Source organism: Copadichromis virginalis, linkage group LG16 (assembly GCF_057382275.1).
Source record: "Copadichromis virginalis isolate Kocher_CV1m ecotype Utaka linkage group LG16, C_Virginalis_male_GT1.1, whole genome shotgun sequence".
In the NCBI taxonomy this organism is placed as follows: Eukaryota; Metazoa; Chordata; class Actinopteri; order Cichliformes; family Cichlidae; genus Copadichromis; species Copadichromis virginalis.
The window spans coordinates 37,163,272-37,179,947 of NC_140633.1; the positions used below are offsets into that span (position 1 = coordinate 37,163,272).

The window sequence follows — 16,676 nt, forward strand, 5'->3', positions numbered from 1 at the left end:
CTTTACAAGAAGTGATTCTGTTATTTGTAATGTTTTTCAGTGGTTCCCTGCGTTTATTTATATTTTCATGTTCTCACCTTCTCACTCCAGTGTTTGAACCTCACTCAGCTCCTCACCTACTACGGCCTCAATCCCGACTCGCTCATCTCCCCCCGCCAGTTTGCGTATCTGTGTCCCGCCTTGCTCTACCAAATAGACAGGCGGGTCTGCATCCTCCATTACGAGCAGATGGATGTGGAGCAGGAAGCCTTTGAGCCTGCCAGTTCTGGTAAGAGCAAACTCATTGATCTGCTCGGAAAAAAAAACCACATAGCAAGGAGAAATATTAATTTCAATGAGTGTCAGCTGCTTAGTTCAGTCCACGGTGCTCATTTTATTTTCATTTCATTCTTTTGGATGACAAAATGCAGCTGAAGCCAGTGTTTTATCCTTGTTTTGGATACTTGGTGTGAGACCAGCAAGCTAAGCAGTCACGGAAGGTGGACTAAAAAGCATCTACTATTATGAAATTGTTGAGACACTGAATATGATGGTAAGAAATTGGAATGGAGGAAAAAGTCACAGTGAAACATTAAAAAATGTGGTTAACAAAGCACACTGTAAGTCAGGGTTTTTGTCTGATGCCATCGGCCATAGGAAACTGCTTTCTTCATAAGTGTAAAACCACAGGGACTCCCATCATAAAACATTAATGTAATGCTGTCTTTACGTAACCTGGAGCTCCTCTCTTAGGGAAGAGTGGAAGATCTGCAAAATATATAATGTTTCTTTAAAATGGTTAAGCCGTATTTTATATTGAGACTTCTATTTCCTGGTACTGCCGCTATCTTTTACTGATTTTATTTTATTTTAATTTTCAGAGCCTGATAGCAAGGGGACAGGGCAATGTGTGCCAAACTGGACCCAAAACAGAGAGTTATAAATAAAAATGTTAAAAAAAATATAAGAAACATTAAATATAAATGTTAAAATATTTAGTATAATATATAAAATACTTTAAAAAAAGGAAAAGAACGTTTTTACTTCTAGCTAAACTGCTTTGAGCTGATTTGAATGCAACAGCAATACAAACAACCACTTGTTGCAATGCAGAAGAGCGTCTCTGCTCTGGTTTGACTCACAACACGGCAAACTGTGAAGCAGAAAGGTGACAGCAGCGGCAGAAGACCGTATGAGATGCCACTCCTGTCACATTGACAAGGTGGGACAAATGAAGCAGCCGGTGGGTGTATATAGCGTTTTTCTTAATCAATATTAAGACTAATCTGGAGTAGAGTTGATCACATTTAATTTATAATATACTTAACATTAAACTGGTGACGTCTTGCCTTCTTTACAGTCATTCATTTCATTTTGGCAACTTTGACAATTTGAAAAGTTTTAATTCAAATAAATAAATAAAACAGTTTTGTGTTTGTGCGCTCAAACGTGACTCCAAGATCGAGGTTTTGGAAATGAAAATGTGATTTTTGTGTAACCATACCTCTGCGGCATCCTTCTGCTGTGCAGAGCTGCAGAGGAGACACAGGAGAGCAGTTTGAGCAGCGACATTAACAAAAAAGAAGAACTGAGTATTGGAAGCCAGAGCAGTCGTTGAAGAGTGCTTCTTATGCTCAAATTGCTTCATGTATTTACACAACATGAGTTTTATTTACAGCTGAAGGAAGGCGTAACATCAGTTCTCGCTAATAATGTAGACTTGGAGAAATTTGAGACTCGAGTCACTTAAAGCAGTGAGCGATGTTGTCATTGTCCAGGAGGCTTTTTCCTGCTTACTGCTAAACATGTACTTTGTTCTTTATATCAAACCTGCTGCAAGGTTGTCTCACACTAACCTTTGTTCAAGACGGAAATGTTCCTCTAAAACCACTCAAGACGTTTTTTATGGCGTCTGCTGCTGTAGGCATGACCCTGACCTCATGAGCTTCTGCTCAGTGTGTAGTTTGTGGAACCACTGTGAATCTCAACTGTGGTTCAGGGCTTTTTTTTTATATAGTTAACTAAAGAAAAAGCAAAACGTTTGGGAAATGTTTGAGTTAACTGAACTATAGATCAAGCATAGACTCCATGTAAACATGTATCTGTGGACGTCTTTAGTTTAAGTCTTCAACACACAGAGGGTGGCAGCTTTGGTGTGTTTACTGAGACTAGGAAATCTGTGACTTTGAGCGCTAAAAACTGAAATTGTAAACAAAGTGAAACTAAACTGACTTAAAAGTAGTGATTTTGTTTTAAACAGAAAAAAGAAAAATATGTGAAACACAAAACTTTATAAGCAAGTTTACAGTTTTGTCTATATGAAAAGGCTACCATAATTCACCGTGAGCATCAGGAGCTGATTAGGATGGAGGTCATAGTGGAATCACCCCATTAATGTGCTACAGTTGGCCTTCTTGCAGTCATCTTAATACAGGACATTTCTGGGCTATTCACACACCTAACTGCAGCACTCACAGTCTGTGTTTGGAGCTTTCCATCTGTCTCTTCTCCTTATTAAATTATTTCAGTTGCCATGGCAGTGAACAAGTGGTCCTTTTTTGTCTTTTCTAAATAGAGCAAAGAAGGACCGTTTGTGTCCCTTTGAGTGCCCAACTACTTCTTTCTTTCAGTGAGCTTTCTTCTCTGTTTGTATTCTGATCACATCCTCCAATCAATAATATTCAAAAAAAGAAAATCTGAAAACCGAAAGAGGACAAAAGCGGAGCTATAAAGTCAGAAGGTCAGTATTAAGTCCTGCTCTGAGACCTTACAATGTTTCCAGGTTTATGGGAATGCAAATTATAAAATCATAGCGTTTAAAAGTTAATGAGTTACAGGTCGTGAAATAAAACTCGAAGCTATAAAACCTTTCTTACAAATCAAAGGAGGAGCAGTAATCTCAGCTACTGCAAACCAAAAATACAAGACAGACTGCACATCTTTGGGTTTCTTTGAATTTACGCTTTACGGTACATTAATGTGTTTATATTGGTGGGCTCAGCATGTAAATCTCAGAATAGATTGCACAAAGCCATCTGGAATTACAGTATTTTGTAAACTTGTGTAATAATCAGTCTAATCACGTTGTGGCAGTTAAAGGGGACCTTATGCTCGTTTCCAGCTCTGTATTTGTTTTCTTGGTTTCTGCTAGAGTAGCTTTGCATGATTCATGTTTAAAAATAATCTTTCTTTAACTTATAATGGGCCTCGGTGTAGCTCATCCTCTGTAAGTTCAGTGTGAGTTCATCTCCAGCCTCCCTTTAAGTTATTTCAGAGTGTCTGTCCTGTGCAAAGAGAAGGTGTGAAGGGGGATAATAATGAGAAAAAAATCTCTAGATTAAAACACTAAATTTACAAGAAAAACATAAGGAAAAAAAATGTAGGTATTCGATTTAGTCAAGGACTGATATCACGCCACTTTTCAAGGTTAGGCTGGAAAAAAATTCAGAACTTTAACCTCCAAGGATCAGAAACTCCTGAGAAACATCAGCAGCAGCAGCATCTCTTTGTAGTTGTGGTATTAAGTCAAACTATGAACTACAAGCTCAGTCTTAATAAAACTAGTTGTCCTCAGACTTTGGCTAACAACAGGAACACTGTGTGCAGCTAGCTGTGAGTCAAACCAGGGGACAATGAGACTTTTTCCCATGAATTTTCACAGCAAAGCTCAGCGTTTCTATAGAAATCACACCCACCTTCTTCCTTTACAGCGGCGTCCTGAAAGCTCAGACTTACTTGCTGTTTAGTGCAACTCCAGAATTACCATTGGTGAACCTGTGGAAGGATTATTAACTCTGTCTGTCTCCGTGTTGGTCTCTTAAGACATGGTGTTCATCTCGGTCAAGTGTAGCTACTGCTGCATGGTGTTAAATTAAACAGTTGAAGATAGTTATTATTTGTGGAAAATAACTGTAGTTATGATTTCTGCTGTAATTGAGCAGCCGGAGTCTTTTGGCTTGGTGGGATTAGTCTATAGACTGACCTCATTATGTGAAACTTTGGCCAAGTCTAATATGAACATCCAGCATTATAATGGTTTGTGTATGACAGAAAATTAGGGAAAAGCATAATGAGTTCTGTCTCAGTTTGTGAGTTCTCATGTTTTGTGTGACACCCCCCCCCCCCCCCCCCCCCCCCCGCTGTGTAAGTGTGTTTGTTTTTGTGTACATGCTGCAAATTAGACATCACAGTGACTTTGGGTCATAAGATTTACTTTTAATTAGAGGAGTGGCTTTTGTGACTGAAGACAGATTTACACTTGATAGGTTTACAGCGGGGACAGAATTAGACAAAAGGGACTGAAGTTCAGCTGTGAGGTTGGAGAAATTCCCAAAGTGCCTTAATTGTTAAGCACACACTTCCTCCTGGAGAAACCTGTGCCATACGGGCTTCAGGCCAAAGTGTGCCGCCCCTGAAAACATTAATAATAATAATAATTTTTTAAAACCGTAACGATGACGAGGAGGACTGCACAAACAAGTCAAAAGGGCAGCAACGGCTCCTCATTAGTGCAAAACTAGAGGCGCTAGATTTTCAGAAATGGTGCACCAAGATTCAACCATAGACGTCACCACAAGCTGCAGAGCTGCCTCTCAATTACCTCCTGCCGGCATCCGCGGGGGAGCTCGGAAAATTTGCAGTTCACTTCTTTCTGGTCCCCACTCCCCTCTTTTTTTTGCACCGTGCCAATTAGGAGAGCCTAAGCGACACCGGGGGCCATTTTTCTGAGCCGTGGCTCACAGGAGATGCGTAATTGGAGAGAAGTTGGTCTCTTTCGTTCTCTCCTCTGTTCCCTTATCACCGCCTTTAAATTGCCCTGCTGCAACCCCCTGCCCACCTCCATGTCTACGCCTAAGCACACACACATACATACACCCGCCCACACAACCACAGCTGCATAAAGGTAATGAGATAGAGAGGGAGATGAGCTGTGTGAGTGTGAAGGACCTGCGGTGATGTGGCGATGGACTGTCTGGCTGATGTACAGTTGCCTCTCAGGGTTACACGTTGTTCCGCATGATAGCAAAACTTCACTTATATAATGTACATTGAAAATGGTGGTTATAATAAAAACAATAAGGTGAGTGTTAGTGAAGAGATTTGAATACAGATTGACTGTTTTGTCTCACGATGAGCCGCTCTTTGTAATGTGTGGAATCAGTAAAGCGGCTCTGAAGAGACTAATAGCTGTAGTCTGCTGCTTCAAGAGGTAGAGCGCTCTTATAAACATGTTGTCTGAGCTGTGAATAACTCGTATAATTCTACTGTCACGCTTCTAAAACTGCTGGCAACAAACAATCAGGGTTTGGCCATCAATCTCACCGTTGTGATTATAAAGGCAAGGCAAGTTTATTTGTATAGCACAATTCAACAACAAGGTGATTCAAAGTGCTTTACAGAGACTAATAGAGGGTTTCTTGTTTGTAACAATTATACAGTTACTAATACCTAAAATGCCCCAAAATACCAGGATGATGCACAGACTGATTCTTAAATCCCAAAGGTCCACTTTTGGCTAGCATCGTGATGCTAGCATCGTGACTGTTACCACATTGTGGTAACAGTGACATTTCTGCAGATTTTTTATCCTTTATTTATCCAGGTAAAAAAAATCTCATTTCCAAGAGAGACCTGGCATCATAGCAACAAAAGTCACATACCACATAGGTATATAACATTTACATAAAAAAATAAATAAAATAAAACAGCATTTCAGGGGTTGAAAATACAAGCTGATGTTTGAAGCATCCTCGGGGCAGGAATGAGATGAATTTATATTTTAAAGAAAATTATTTAAATTATTTTATTTAGTGGGCTTCTGCAAAGCTGTGCCCATTTTTAAATAGAAGCATTCTTTCTTTTCACTCCTACGTATGGCTTGGCACAGGTGCAGATGGCACGATCGTCCTGTGATATTAAGAGAGAAGGAAGGAGGGGGACGACGAGCTCGACTCGATTCTGTTTGTGACTGCCTTCATCAAACTAAAGTCCACTTCAGCAGGGAAAAGTCCTCCACCTTCAGAAAACTCCAGAGGGTTCGGAGGTGTCTTGATATTCAGCGTCGCTCTCTGGTTTTCTGTCAAATCGCTGAGCAGCTTCTGCCTCAAGGGGCTTTCACGCAGGACGTGGCTTGTGCTGCGCTCGCTGCCGGGTTCAGCATACTGTTTGAGTGAGCTGCAGACGACAGAGCAAAGAGTGCTGACTTTTCAAAGGTTCTCGTGGGAGTAGAGTGCGTAAAATGTTCTGCAGAAACGCAGCGCATCCTTTTCTCTTTAACTGAACGAAGAAGCTCTAATAGATCCATGAAGACGCTGGAAGGGATACACAACAAATATGAGCTGTGCTGACACAACACCGACCTACAACAAGTCACGTGACTCTTAAAACTTGTTTGTATGATTACCTGAAATTAGCGTTTCCTTCCTGTTTTACTAAGCCCGCTGCTGGCTTGATGCTTCACTGCTTCTTTGCAGCAGCGATCTGCACAGGACTGAGGTTGAAGTTTAACATACGAAGGAGAAATAACTTCTTTGTTGTACTCTAATCACTGATAGTTGCTTAAAAACAGGCTTTCCCATCATTCTTACCATAAAGTAGGATTAAAAATACATATGTAGTGACTCATACTAGGACGCAAACACTTTGCTTTGGTCCAAGAGAACCTTTAAAGCTATGAATTAAACATTTTTGACTTTGCTTCCTCCCCAAAAGAAAATATCCTTGAACAACAAAGTAGAAAAGAATGGTAGAAAACATAATTTATTTTTTTTTATATATTCATATGCATATATACATGTTATGATTCATGAATAAACCACTGAGGCCTTGGTGAATCTCGGCAGTGCAGATCAGTCAGATGCTCCCTGGCTGGTATCCTTTGGGTGCACCAGATGCATTTTGTGGTATTTTTGTGTGCTGACTCACGGCCTGCAGTGTGAGGAAAAATGGCGAGCCCAGGAGCGATCATATGTTATAAGTGGGCGTGTTAGAAGCCTTCGTCATTCACGCCCTTTTGCCAGTTTGAGAGGAAATATTTTGATGTCAGGATTATTTCGAATTAAAGGCAAGATTTAGTTATTTCTGTTCACTTTTCTGAACACGTTGGAGTCAAAGTTTTAAAGGGGACCTTTAGTAGCTTGAGTAGCTTTACATGATCACCATCCACAAACAAAATCATCTTTATTTATCTTAAACTGGGTCTTTGTTCAGCTCTTTAGTTTAGTCTGTATCTCAAACAAGGCTTTTTTTTCTTTCTCTCTCTTTTTTTTAAGCCAGCTTTCATCCAATTGGCTGCCTTGTACAAACAGAAGATTTAAATGGAAGGTGGGCGGGCTTTCAGTTCACACCCAGAGCCTTGTGGCCAAGATGAATATATCTGTGAAGACTTTAATAAAATGTCAAAACGAAGCATTTTCCAGTAGTCTGAAGTCCTGCGGGCACGAGTTAATTGAACAAACTAAAAGATGATGCTGCGTGGTGTTACACAAAGTACTGTATGGGAACACAGTGAACAGGGAGAGCCGAGGGAAGGAGCCAGCGAGAGGAGAACCTTTTAATTGATGTTGGTGAACTGCAGAGAGTAATGTTGGGAGGTTTATGAGGATTTTAGCCCAAGTCGGTCTAATTAATGAGGGAATAAAAAAACATCAGCACAATGTCGTGCACGTTACAGCCTGAATCCAAATGGCTCAAAGAGTCTCAGTGCTCAGCTTCGGCCTGTGCTCTGAATTCACTCCACTGTCAAAGGGGCGTCAGCAAGTAAATCCATCGCACACAGATCCTCAGTCAAATACTGACTTTTTTCATGGCTTCAGAGGAAAAGAGTAGCTTCCCAAAAGCTAACTAGAAAGTGCATTTTCTGAAGAAACTGCAGTGTGAATGCTTGAATCTGAATGTATGCACTGAAATGAATTAATTGCTGAATTTTGAGTTAAAAATATTGAATGAGATTAAAAAAAAAACAAAAAAAAAAAACACGAATTTAACCTGAAAACAAAGGTGCTGAACTGCTAAAAGCTGAAGGTTACACAGAAGAAGGAGTTGGAAAAAAACTGAAAATGTTTTAAATGTAAATTAGAAAACCCTAAGAAATGAGAAAAGAACATTTAGAGTCAGAAAACATCTGAATGAATATTAAAAGGTCATATTCTTTGAATCACTGAATGACTAAAATGTGATCCCTCCACTTGGACCCACACAGTTTAAAAAGTTTACATCTCTGAGCTTTGAAAGACAAGATGTTGGAAAAAGAACAACGATGGCGACATTTTGAGGGTAAAATGATGGCTTTAACACTGTGGACACAGCAGCAGTTGAAAGAGAAGTGTTTAAGATGAATCTTGGCAGAGAGAGAGAGAGAGCTCGTTAAGCAGGCAGGTGTGAGCCTGGTTGCTATAGTGACCGCACCCAAGGGCTCCATACACACGTACACAGACATGCGCCTCACTTTTGCTGCTTAAAATGAACAGAAAAGTCAGGCCGAAACAAATCGTTCCCATATGAAAAGTACAAGTCGTATTGACAAAATTCTTTCACCGTGAGCGACAACAATGTCTAGTCTACTGAATTCTCAGTTTTCATGCCTGTGGAGTTTATTGTATGGACGTGGTGACAGTGTAAAGACACCATGCTCTTCTGATTTTCAAAAGAACCTTCTGAGCCATTTTAACATTAGAGTCTATGGAAGAGTTGGAGGGAGGAGGCTGTGCATTGGTGACATTTATGAAAGAACCATAACACCTAGGACAATAGTAAACACATTGGATGAAAGAGGACAGCGATGGCTACGTTTTGAGGGTAAAATGGTGGCTGTAGAGCAAACGCTGTGGACACAGCAGCAGTTTTAAAAAATATTTTAAGATTAATTTTTTTGCTCCTCTCACTCTAGCAGTTGAGCTCTCTCACTCTAGCCCCAACATTCCGTCCCATACACACCCATTATAAACTCTGAAACGGGTGAAAAAACATCATGAAACTTAAACTGGAACTGAAGAAAAAGTATAATAGATATTGAAAAGATAAATACAAGTTGAATAGTTGAATGTCTTGTCTTCGTTTTAAAGTTTGAATGGTGGCTCTATGTCAATGTATGTGGAAGTAGTAAGAGTTTAAAAATGAGTAAGTTGAATGAGGATTTGAAGGGTATCCCCATTGAAATACATTATAAATTTTTGTTGAATAAAGTTGAATAAAATTAAAAATATAAATGTTAAAAATATGAAAAATAGAAGCAGTGTTGTCCAAAAGAATAGGAATCTAACGGTGTTTGAATGGTTTTTCTAAGTTGAACGGTTTTGAAGGAGTAGGCTTTCAAAAAACGTACGGAATAGATAATAATAATAAAAAAATGGAATAATAACTAGAAAAATTTGCATTTCCTGCGAAAATGCAGTGTGGATGCTTAAAGCTGAAGCTGTATGCAAAAAGTAGCTGAAAAAGCTGAAAAGTTGCAGAAATTGTAAAAACTTTGCAGAAGCAAAAGAAGTTTGCTAAAATGGAATAACTTAGCAGAACTGCAATATCTTAGAGGAAACATAATACTTGGCAGAAATACAATAGCATAGCAGAATTTAGCAGAAATATTGTAACTTACCAGAAATATGATAACTTCTCAAAAATACAAGAATTTAGGAGAAATAGTATAAGATAACAGAAAGAATATATTTAGCCAAAAATACTTAAACATTACAGAAACACTATGATTTAGAAAAATAGTACAACAGAGCAGAAATATTGTGATTTACCAGAGACACTGTGATGAACTATGAATATTGTAATTTTAAATTAAGACTATGTTTTAGCACAAATATTATAATTTGGCAGAAATACTATAATTTAGCAGAAATACTATATTAAGCACAAATCCTATAAAAAGCAGAAATGGTATGATTAAGCATAAATACTACATTTAGTAGAAATACTTTGTTTTAGCACAAATCCCATAAAAAGCAGAAATACTGTACTATGATTTAGTAGAAAAACTATAATTAATCAGAAATACTAAATTTAGCAGAAATACTATATTAAGCACAAATCCTATGAAAAGCAGAAATAGTATGATTAAGCATAAATACTACATTTAGCAGAAATACTATATTAAGCACAAATCTTATAAAAAGCAGAAATACTATATTAAGCACAAATCCTATAAAAGCAGAAATAGTATATTAAGCACAAATCTTATAAAATAGCAGAAATAGTGTGATTTAGCACAATAGTAATAAGTTAAACAGAAAAATTGGAAAAGCAAAATGGACAGCTGAAAAAATGCTGAACATGCTGAGGGTCCCTCAAATATACTTGTTAAATGACAAAAATCTGCAAAAAAATTTATGACAGCCACACAATTACAAATATGTACACATGAGGAAACACACATGGACAGAGAGACACACACACAAGATCCAATTCAGTCAACCAGTCTAAATATATTGAATTTGAATCTTACAATGGGATCATCCCATTAAAAGGCTTTCTCTCTCTCTCTCTCTCTCTGTCACACACACACACAAACACACACACACACACACACACACACAGACACACACACAGAGACACAGGGAGAGAGAAGTAAGTTTCTAGGTCAGCCTGGGAGCTGCTGAATTTGAATCCACCAATCAGAGTGGCTGTTTATGTTTTCCCGCCAAAACAGGTGCATCTTTTTACACACGCGGCACAGAGAGGCACAGGATTATTGCAGTCTATTTCTCATAGTGAGGACTCCCCTCAAACAAATGACCATAATTTCCTAACTGTAGGGGCTAGAGCGGTCATTCTTACACCGTTTTGATCAGAAGAGATGGGGGAATCTTCAAGTGTTGACAATTTATCATGAAAATGTGAATTTTTAGAGATATATGACATGGATGACTTGTTGACTTAGAAGCCATGAAGGCCCCAATATGCAAATTTGAATGACTCAGGACCAATATATGATTGGCTGGGAAGCCGTGCAGGCCCTGATTTGAAAATTTGAATGTCTGAGTCCTCACAGAGGATTGGCTGCCTGGGGACCTGGCAGAAATATATAGAAATAGTATGATTAAGCATAAATCCTATAAAAAGCAGAAATAGTATATTAAGCACAAATCCTATAAAAAGCAGAAATAGTATATTAAGCACAAATCCTATAAAAAGCATAACTAGTATATTAAGCAGAAATCTTATGAAATAGCAGAAATAGTATGATTTAGCACAATAGTAATAACTTAAACAGAAAAATTGGAAAAGCAAAATGGACAGCTGAAAAAATGCTGAACATGCTGAAGGTCCCTCAACTATACTTGTTAAATGAAAAAAATCTGCAAAAAAAATCTAAAACAGCCACACAATCACAAATATGTACACATAAGGAAACACACATGCACAGAGAGACACACACACAAGATCAAATTCAGTCACCCAGTCTAAATATATTGAATTTGAATCTTACAATGAGATCATCCCATTAAAAGGCTTTCTCTCTCTCTCTCTCTCTCTCTCTCTCTCTCTCTCTCTCTCTCTCTCTCTCTCTCTCTCTCTCTCTCTCTCTCTCTCTCTCTCTCTCTCTCTCTCTCTCTCTCTCTCTCTCTCTCTCTCTCTCTCTCTCTCTCTCCCTGTCACACACAGACACACACACACACACAGGGAGAGAGAAGTAAGTTTCTAGGTCAGCCTGGGAGCTGCTGAATTTGAATCCACCAATCAGAGAGGCTGTGCACTTTTCCCCACCAAAACGGGTGCTTCTGTTTACACACGCAGCACAGAGAGAGACACTGGATTATTGCAGTCTATTTCTCATAGTGACAACTCCCCTCAAACAAATGACCATAATTTCCTAACCGTAGGGGCTAGAACGGTCATTCTTACACCGTTTTGTTCAGAAGAGATGGGGGAATCTTCCAGTGTTAACAATTTATCATTAAAATGTGAATTTTTAGAGATATACGACATGGATGACTTGTTGACTTAGAAGCCACGAATTCCCCCAATATGCAAATTTGAATGCCTGAGGCCACATATATGATTGGCTGCCTGGGAAGTCATGCAGGCCCTGATTTGTGGATTTGAATTCCTCAGCCCTCAGATATGATTGGCTGGCTTAGAAGCCATGAAGGCCCCAATATGCAAATTTGAATGCCTCAGGACACATATATGATTGGCTGGGAAACCGTGCAGGCCCTGATTTGAAAATTTGAATGTCTAAGTCCTCACAGAGGATTGGCTGCCTGGGGACCTGGCAGAAATATATAGAAATACTATGATTAAGCATAAATACTACATTTAGTAGAAATACTATGTTTTAGCACAAATACTATAAAAAGCAGAAATACTATATTAAGCACAAATTCTATAAAAAGCAGAAATACTATATTAAGCACAAATCCTATTAAAAGCAGAAATACTATATTAAGCACAATTCTTATAAAATAGCAGAAACAGTATGATTTAGCACAATAGTAATAAGTTAAACAGAAAAATTGGAAAAGCAAAATGGACAGCTGAAAAAATGCTGAACATGCTGAGGGTCCCTCAAATATACTTGTTAAATGAAAAAATCAGCAAAAAAATGCACAGGGAGAGAGAAGTAAGTTTCTAGGTCAGCCTGGGAGCTGCTGAATTTGAATCCACCAATCAGAGAGCCTGTGTACTTTTTCCCGCCAAAACAGGTGCATCTTTTTACACACGCAGCAGAGAGAGGCACAGGATTATTGCAGCCTATTTCTCATAGTGAGGACTCCCCTCAAACAAATGACCATAATTTCTAAACCGTAGGGGCTAGAGCGGTCATTCTTACACCGTTTTGTTCAGAAGAGATGGGGGAATCTTCCAGTGTTAACAATTTATCATTAAAATGTGAATTTTTAGAGATATACGACATGGATGACTTGTTGACTTAGAAGCCACGAATTCCCCCAATATGCAAATTTGAATGCCTGAGGCCACATATATGATTGGCTGGCTGGGAAGCCGTGCAGGCCCTGATTTGTGGATTTGAATTCCTCAGCCCTCAGATATGATTGGCTGGCTTAGAAGCCATGAAGGCCCCAATATGCAAATTTGAATGCCTCAGGACACATATATGATTGGCTGGGAAACCGTGCAGGCCCTGATTTGAAAATTTGAATGTCTAAGTCCTCACAGAGGATTGGCTGCCTGGGGACCTGGCAGAAATATATAGAAATACTATGATTAAGCATAAATACTACATTTAGTAGAAATACTATGTTTTAGCACAAATACTATAAAAAGCAGAAATACTATAATTTAGCAGAAATACTATATTAAGCACAAATCCTATAAAAAGCAGAAATACTATATTAAGCACAAATTCTATAAAAAGCAGAAATACTATATTAAGCACAAATTCTATAAAAAGCAGAAATACTATATTAAGCACAAATCCTATTAAAAGCAGAAATACTATATTAAGCACAATTCTTATAAAATAGCAGAAACAGTATGATTTAGCACAATAGTAATAAGTTAAACAGAAAAATTGGAAAAGCAAAATGGACAGCTGAAAAAATGCTGAACATGCTGAGGGTCCCTCAAATATACTTGTTAAATGAAAAAATCAGCAAAAAAATGCACAGGGAGAGAGAAGTAAGTTTCTAGGTCAGCCTGGGAGCTGCTGAATTTGAATCCACCAATCAGAGAGCCTGTGTACTTTTTCCCGCCAAAACAGGTGCATCTTTTTACACACGCAGCAGAGAGAGGCACAGGATTATTGCAGCCTATTTCTCATAGTGAGGACTCCCCTCAAACAAATGACCATAATTTCTAAACCGTAGGGGCTAGAGCGGTCATTCTTACACCGTTTTGTTCAGAAGAGATGGGGGAATCTTCCAGTGTTTACAATTTATCATTAAAATATGAATTATTAAAGATATTTGACTTCTAATGCACCATAACTGAGTAGAGCGAAGCAAAAACTGCCTTGACTTGCCCTCAAACAACGCTTTGTAACTCGAAATCTATTTGGAGTATCGATATCATTCTTTCACCGTAAGAGACAGCAGGCTTTGATGAACAGTCATGGAAATTTTCAGGTCTCTGTGGAAATCCAAAAAAAAGTTATGACGAGAGAAAAAAGTGGTTCATTTCCAGAGTTTTAAATCTGAAGAAATCTTAGCGAAGGACGAATTTCCTACCCTCAAACAAGTCCAACTCATTTCAGAACGGTAATAGGTGAGAAAGAAATTCTTGAATTGTGAGCGTCAGGGGTGTCTGAAGATATTCGGGGACAAGCCTCATGTCTTAAAGTCGCTTCGTTAAGGAGATATGACGATTCGAATATGCCTCTCATTACAGAAATCCAGCGATGATTTTGAACAAGCTCTCCATTGACTTTATATGGAGAGTTTTGAGACCTTGTGTTGGTCTGAGGAGATTTGCAAAAATTCTATAAATCCCACAACAATGATAGTGACATTTTCTGAAAGCCAGCAAAAATACCTACGTTTTGATATATAATTTGTGGAAGTTGAGTGAAAATTGAGCAAGTAGCAAACAGTTGTTCGGACATGAAGAGAAGACTGCAAAAGCTTCAGTGGCACACTGGAAGCCAAGAGCATAGCAACCATAACAACGCATGTATTTTGTGAAAAATCACAATTTTGCAACTCAAAACTTTAAGAGGCATAAAAGTAAAACAGTAGAAGATTTGAAAAAGCTGAATCATACCTGAATAGCCCAATAATTTGTAAACATTTTAAAATTTGAATGGTTGTTCTAGGTGAAAATATGAGGAAGTAGTTAAGTTTCAAAAACAAGCAAAATTTAGCAGAATTGCAGAAGTTTCCCATTCATTTCAATGGGACAAATTAAAGGAAAAAAGCTTAATATTTTAAAAAGTATAATAGTTAAAAATAGCAAAAATCGTAGCAGGAATTAGCAAAAATAGCTGAATAGTTTAAAGTTTGAACGGTGAAAATAGCACAAAAATTGTGGAAGTAGTTAAACGGCGAAAAGTGTACGGAAGCAACTAGAATAATAATAAAGAATAAAGAGAAACAGGAACTCAATAGTGTGGATGCTTAAAGCATCCACACAATAAAGATTCGAATAACAATACTGTGAATGCTTTTCAAGCATTCACACTAATAATAAAGATTAGAAGAACAATACTGTGAATGCTTTTCAAGCATTCACACTAATTACAAGCATCAGACACACCACTTGTACACAATACTTTCCCCAGGAGGATCTCCAGCCTCCTGTTTCTGAGTAGTGAGCCTGGCGCTTGGGGAGAGATGTCTTTGGTAGTGTTTTTTTTTTTTTTTTTTTTTTTTTAATCCCACAGCTGTGTAATGGTACAGTAACAGCTTGATTCAGCCTCTTTAAAGACCACTCCGTCAGGTGTAAGACATGTTTCAGATCATGTCTTCAAAAGCTCCGCCAACTGGGGCCGAATAGAAGAGGAGAGAAGGTCTGCCTGTCGGGTTTTCCTGCTGGCTCTGTGTCACCTGTGATACGGCTGTATGCATGACTGAAGCTCCACCAAAACCTAGAGTTTGTCATATGGAAAACTTGTTTGGCCTCACAAACAGCTGCTACATCGAACTATAGTTAACAAAAAAGTCTCTGAAATGTGTTGGTGAGTGTTGTTTGTGTTTCGTGTCATGGTTCTCAAATAGCCTCCCTGAAGTCAATTGTCTGTAATATGTGCATTACATGCACTAAGTGTTTCAGTCAATAGGTGAATGTCAGCAGTGAAGGACCAGCATCGCTTTAGAGAGCACGGACCAGCTTTGGTGCGACATGGAATTTCATACCACATTAAACACTTTGTCGTGTTTGACGACAAAACTTTTTCTCGCTTCTGAGACCGTCCTGGGCTGACAGCTCGACTGACAGTTTAAATGATAGTGTACCTTTCTCACTTTTTCTCTGGCGCTTCACGTCTCTTGACTCTGGCCTTGAATGAAAAATGAGGCGAGAAGAATTCTGCTGAAATGTCACCTCGTGTTTTTTGCTTTAGGCATCGTGTGTCATCACAAGGACACATGGATTTAAAACCTCTGGAGGATGCTTTCCTTCATGTGTGAACAATGTGGGGGAAAACACCTGCAGCCATGAGCCATGTGATGATAAAGCTGCAGCTGATGGTGTCGTCTCTCGTTGTTTGACTGGAAATGAAAAAAGCGTTTATTTTGTACCTTTTCTAAAACAAAAAGTCCTTACCAAACAAATGGGGGGAAAAAAATAAGCTGTCCGATAAATAATACTCATATTTTATCATTTAATTTATTGTGTTTATTTTTCCTCCTCCAGTGTGGGTCTGGATTTGGGGATTTGTGTCCATCACCATCATCAGCCTGCTGTCTCTGCTGGGGGTCGTACTCGTGCCCATCCTCAAGCAATCGTGCTTCAAGTTCCTGCTCACCTTTCTGGTAGCGTTGGCAGTGGGCACGCTCAGTGGTGACGCTCTCCTTCACCTGCTGCCTCACGTAAGTACAAAAGACAGACGGCAGCTTCTAAACACAGGAATAATGTCTTTGTGGTGCCTTAGCGGCGACTTCATTAAGTCCCCTGTGCAATCGATGGAAGTGGGTAAAGTGGTAACAGAAATGACCTTTTTGTGACAAAGAGCCTAAAACTACAAGCACAACTTGCTCCGTCAGTGGAAATGAATCGAACCAGAACGTGTGGATTCTGTGGGTTAATCAGAAGAACGGTGGCTTCATGTTTCTTCGTTTTTAAATACTGAACCACAA

At 38.8% G+C, this 16,676-nt stretch overlaps 1 protein-coding gene across 2 annotated transcripts in view; it reads left to right on the top strand.

Annotated features, from left to right (window-relative positions):
* slc39a10 (solute carrier family 39 member 10) overlaps positions 1 to 16,676 on the top strand; it is a 42,637-nt gene that overhangs the window by 18,445 nt on the left and 7,516 nt on the right. For both annotated transcript variants that reach the window (XM_085434658.1, XM_085434659.1), the window contains 2 exons: positions 91 to 268; positions 16,234 to 16,409. In XM_085434658.1, the coding sequence (XP_085290784.1) occupies positions 91 to 268; positions 16,234 to 16,409 (354 nt within the window). The remainder of the gene's footprint in view (positions 1 to 90; positions 269 to 16,233; positions 16,410 to 16,676) is intronic.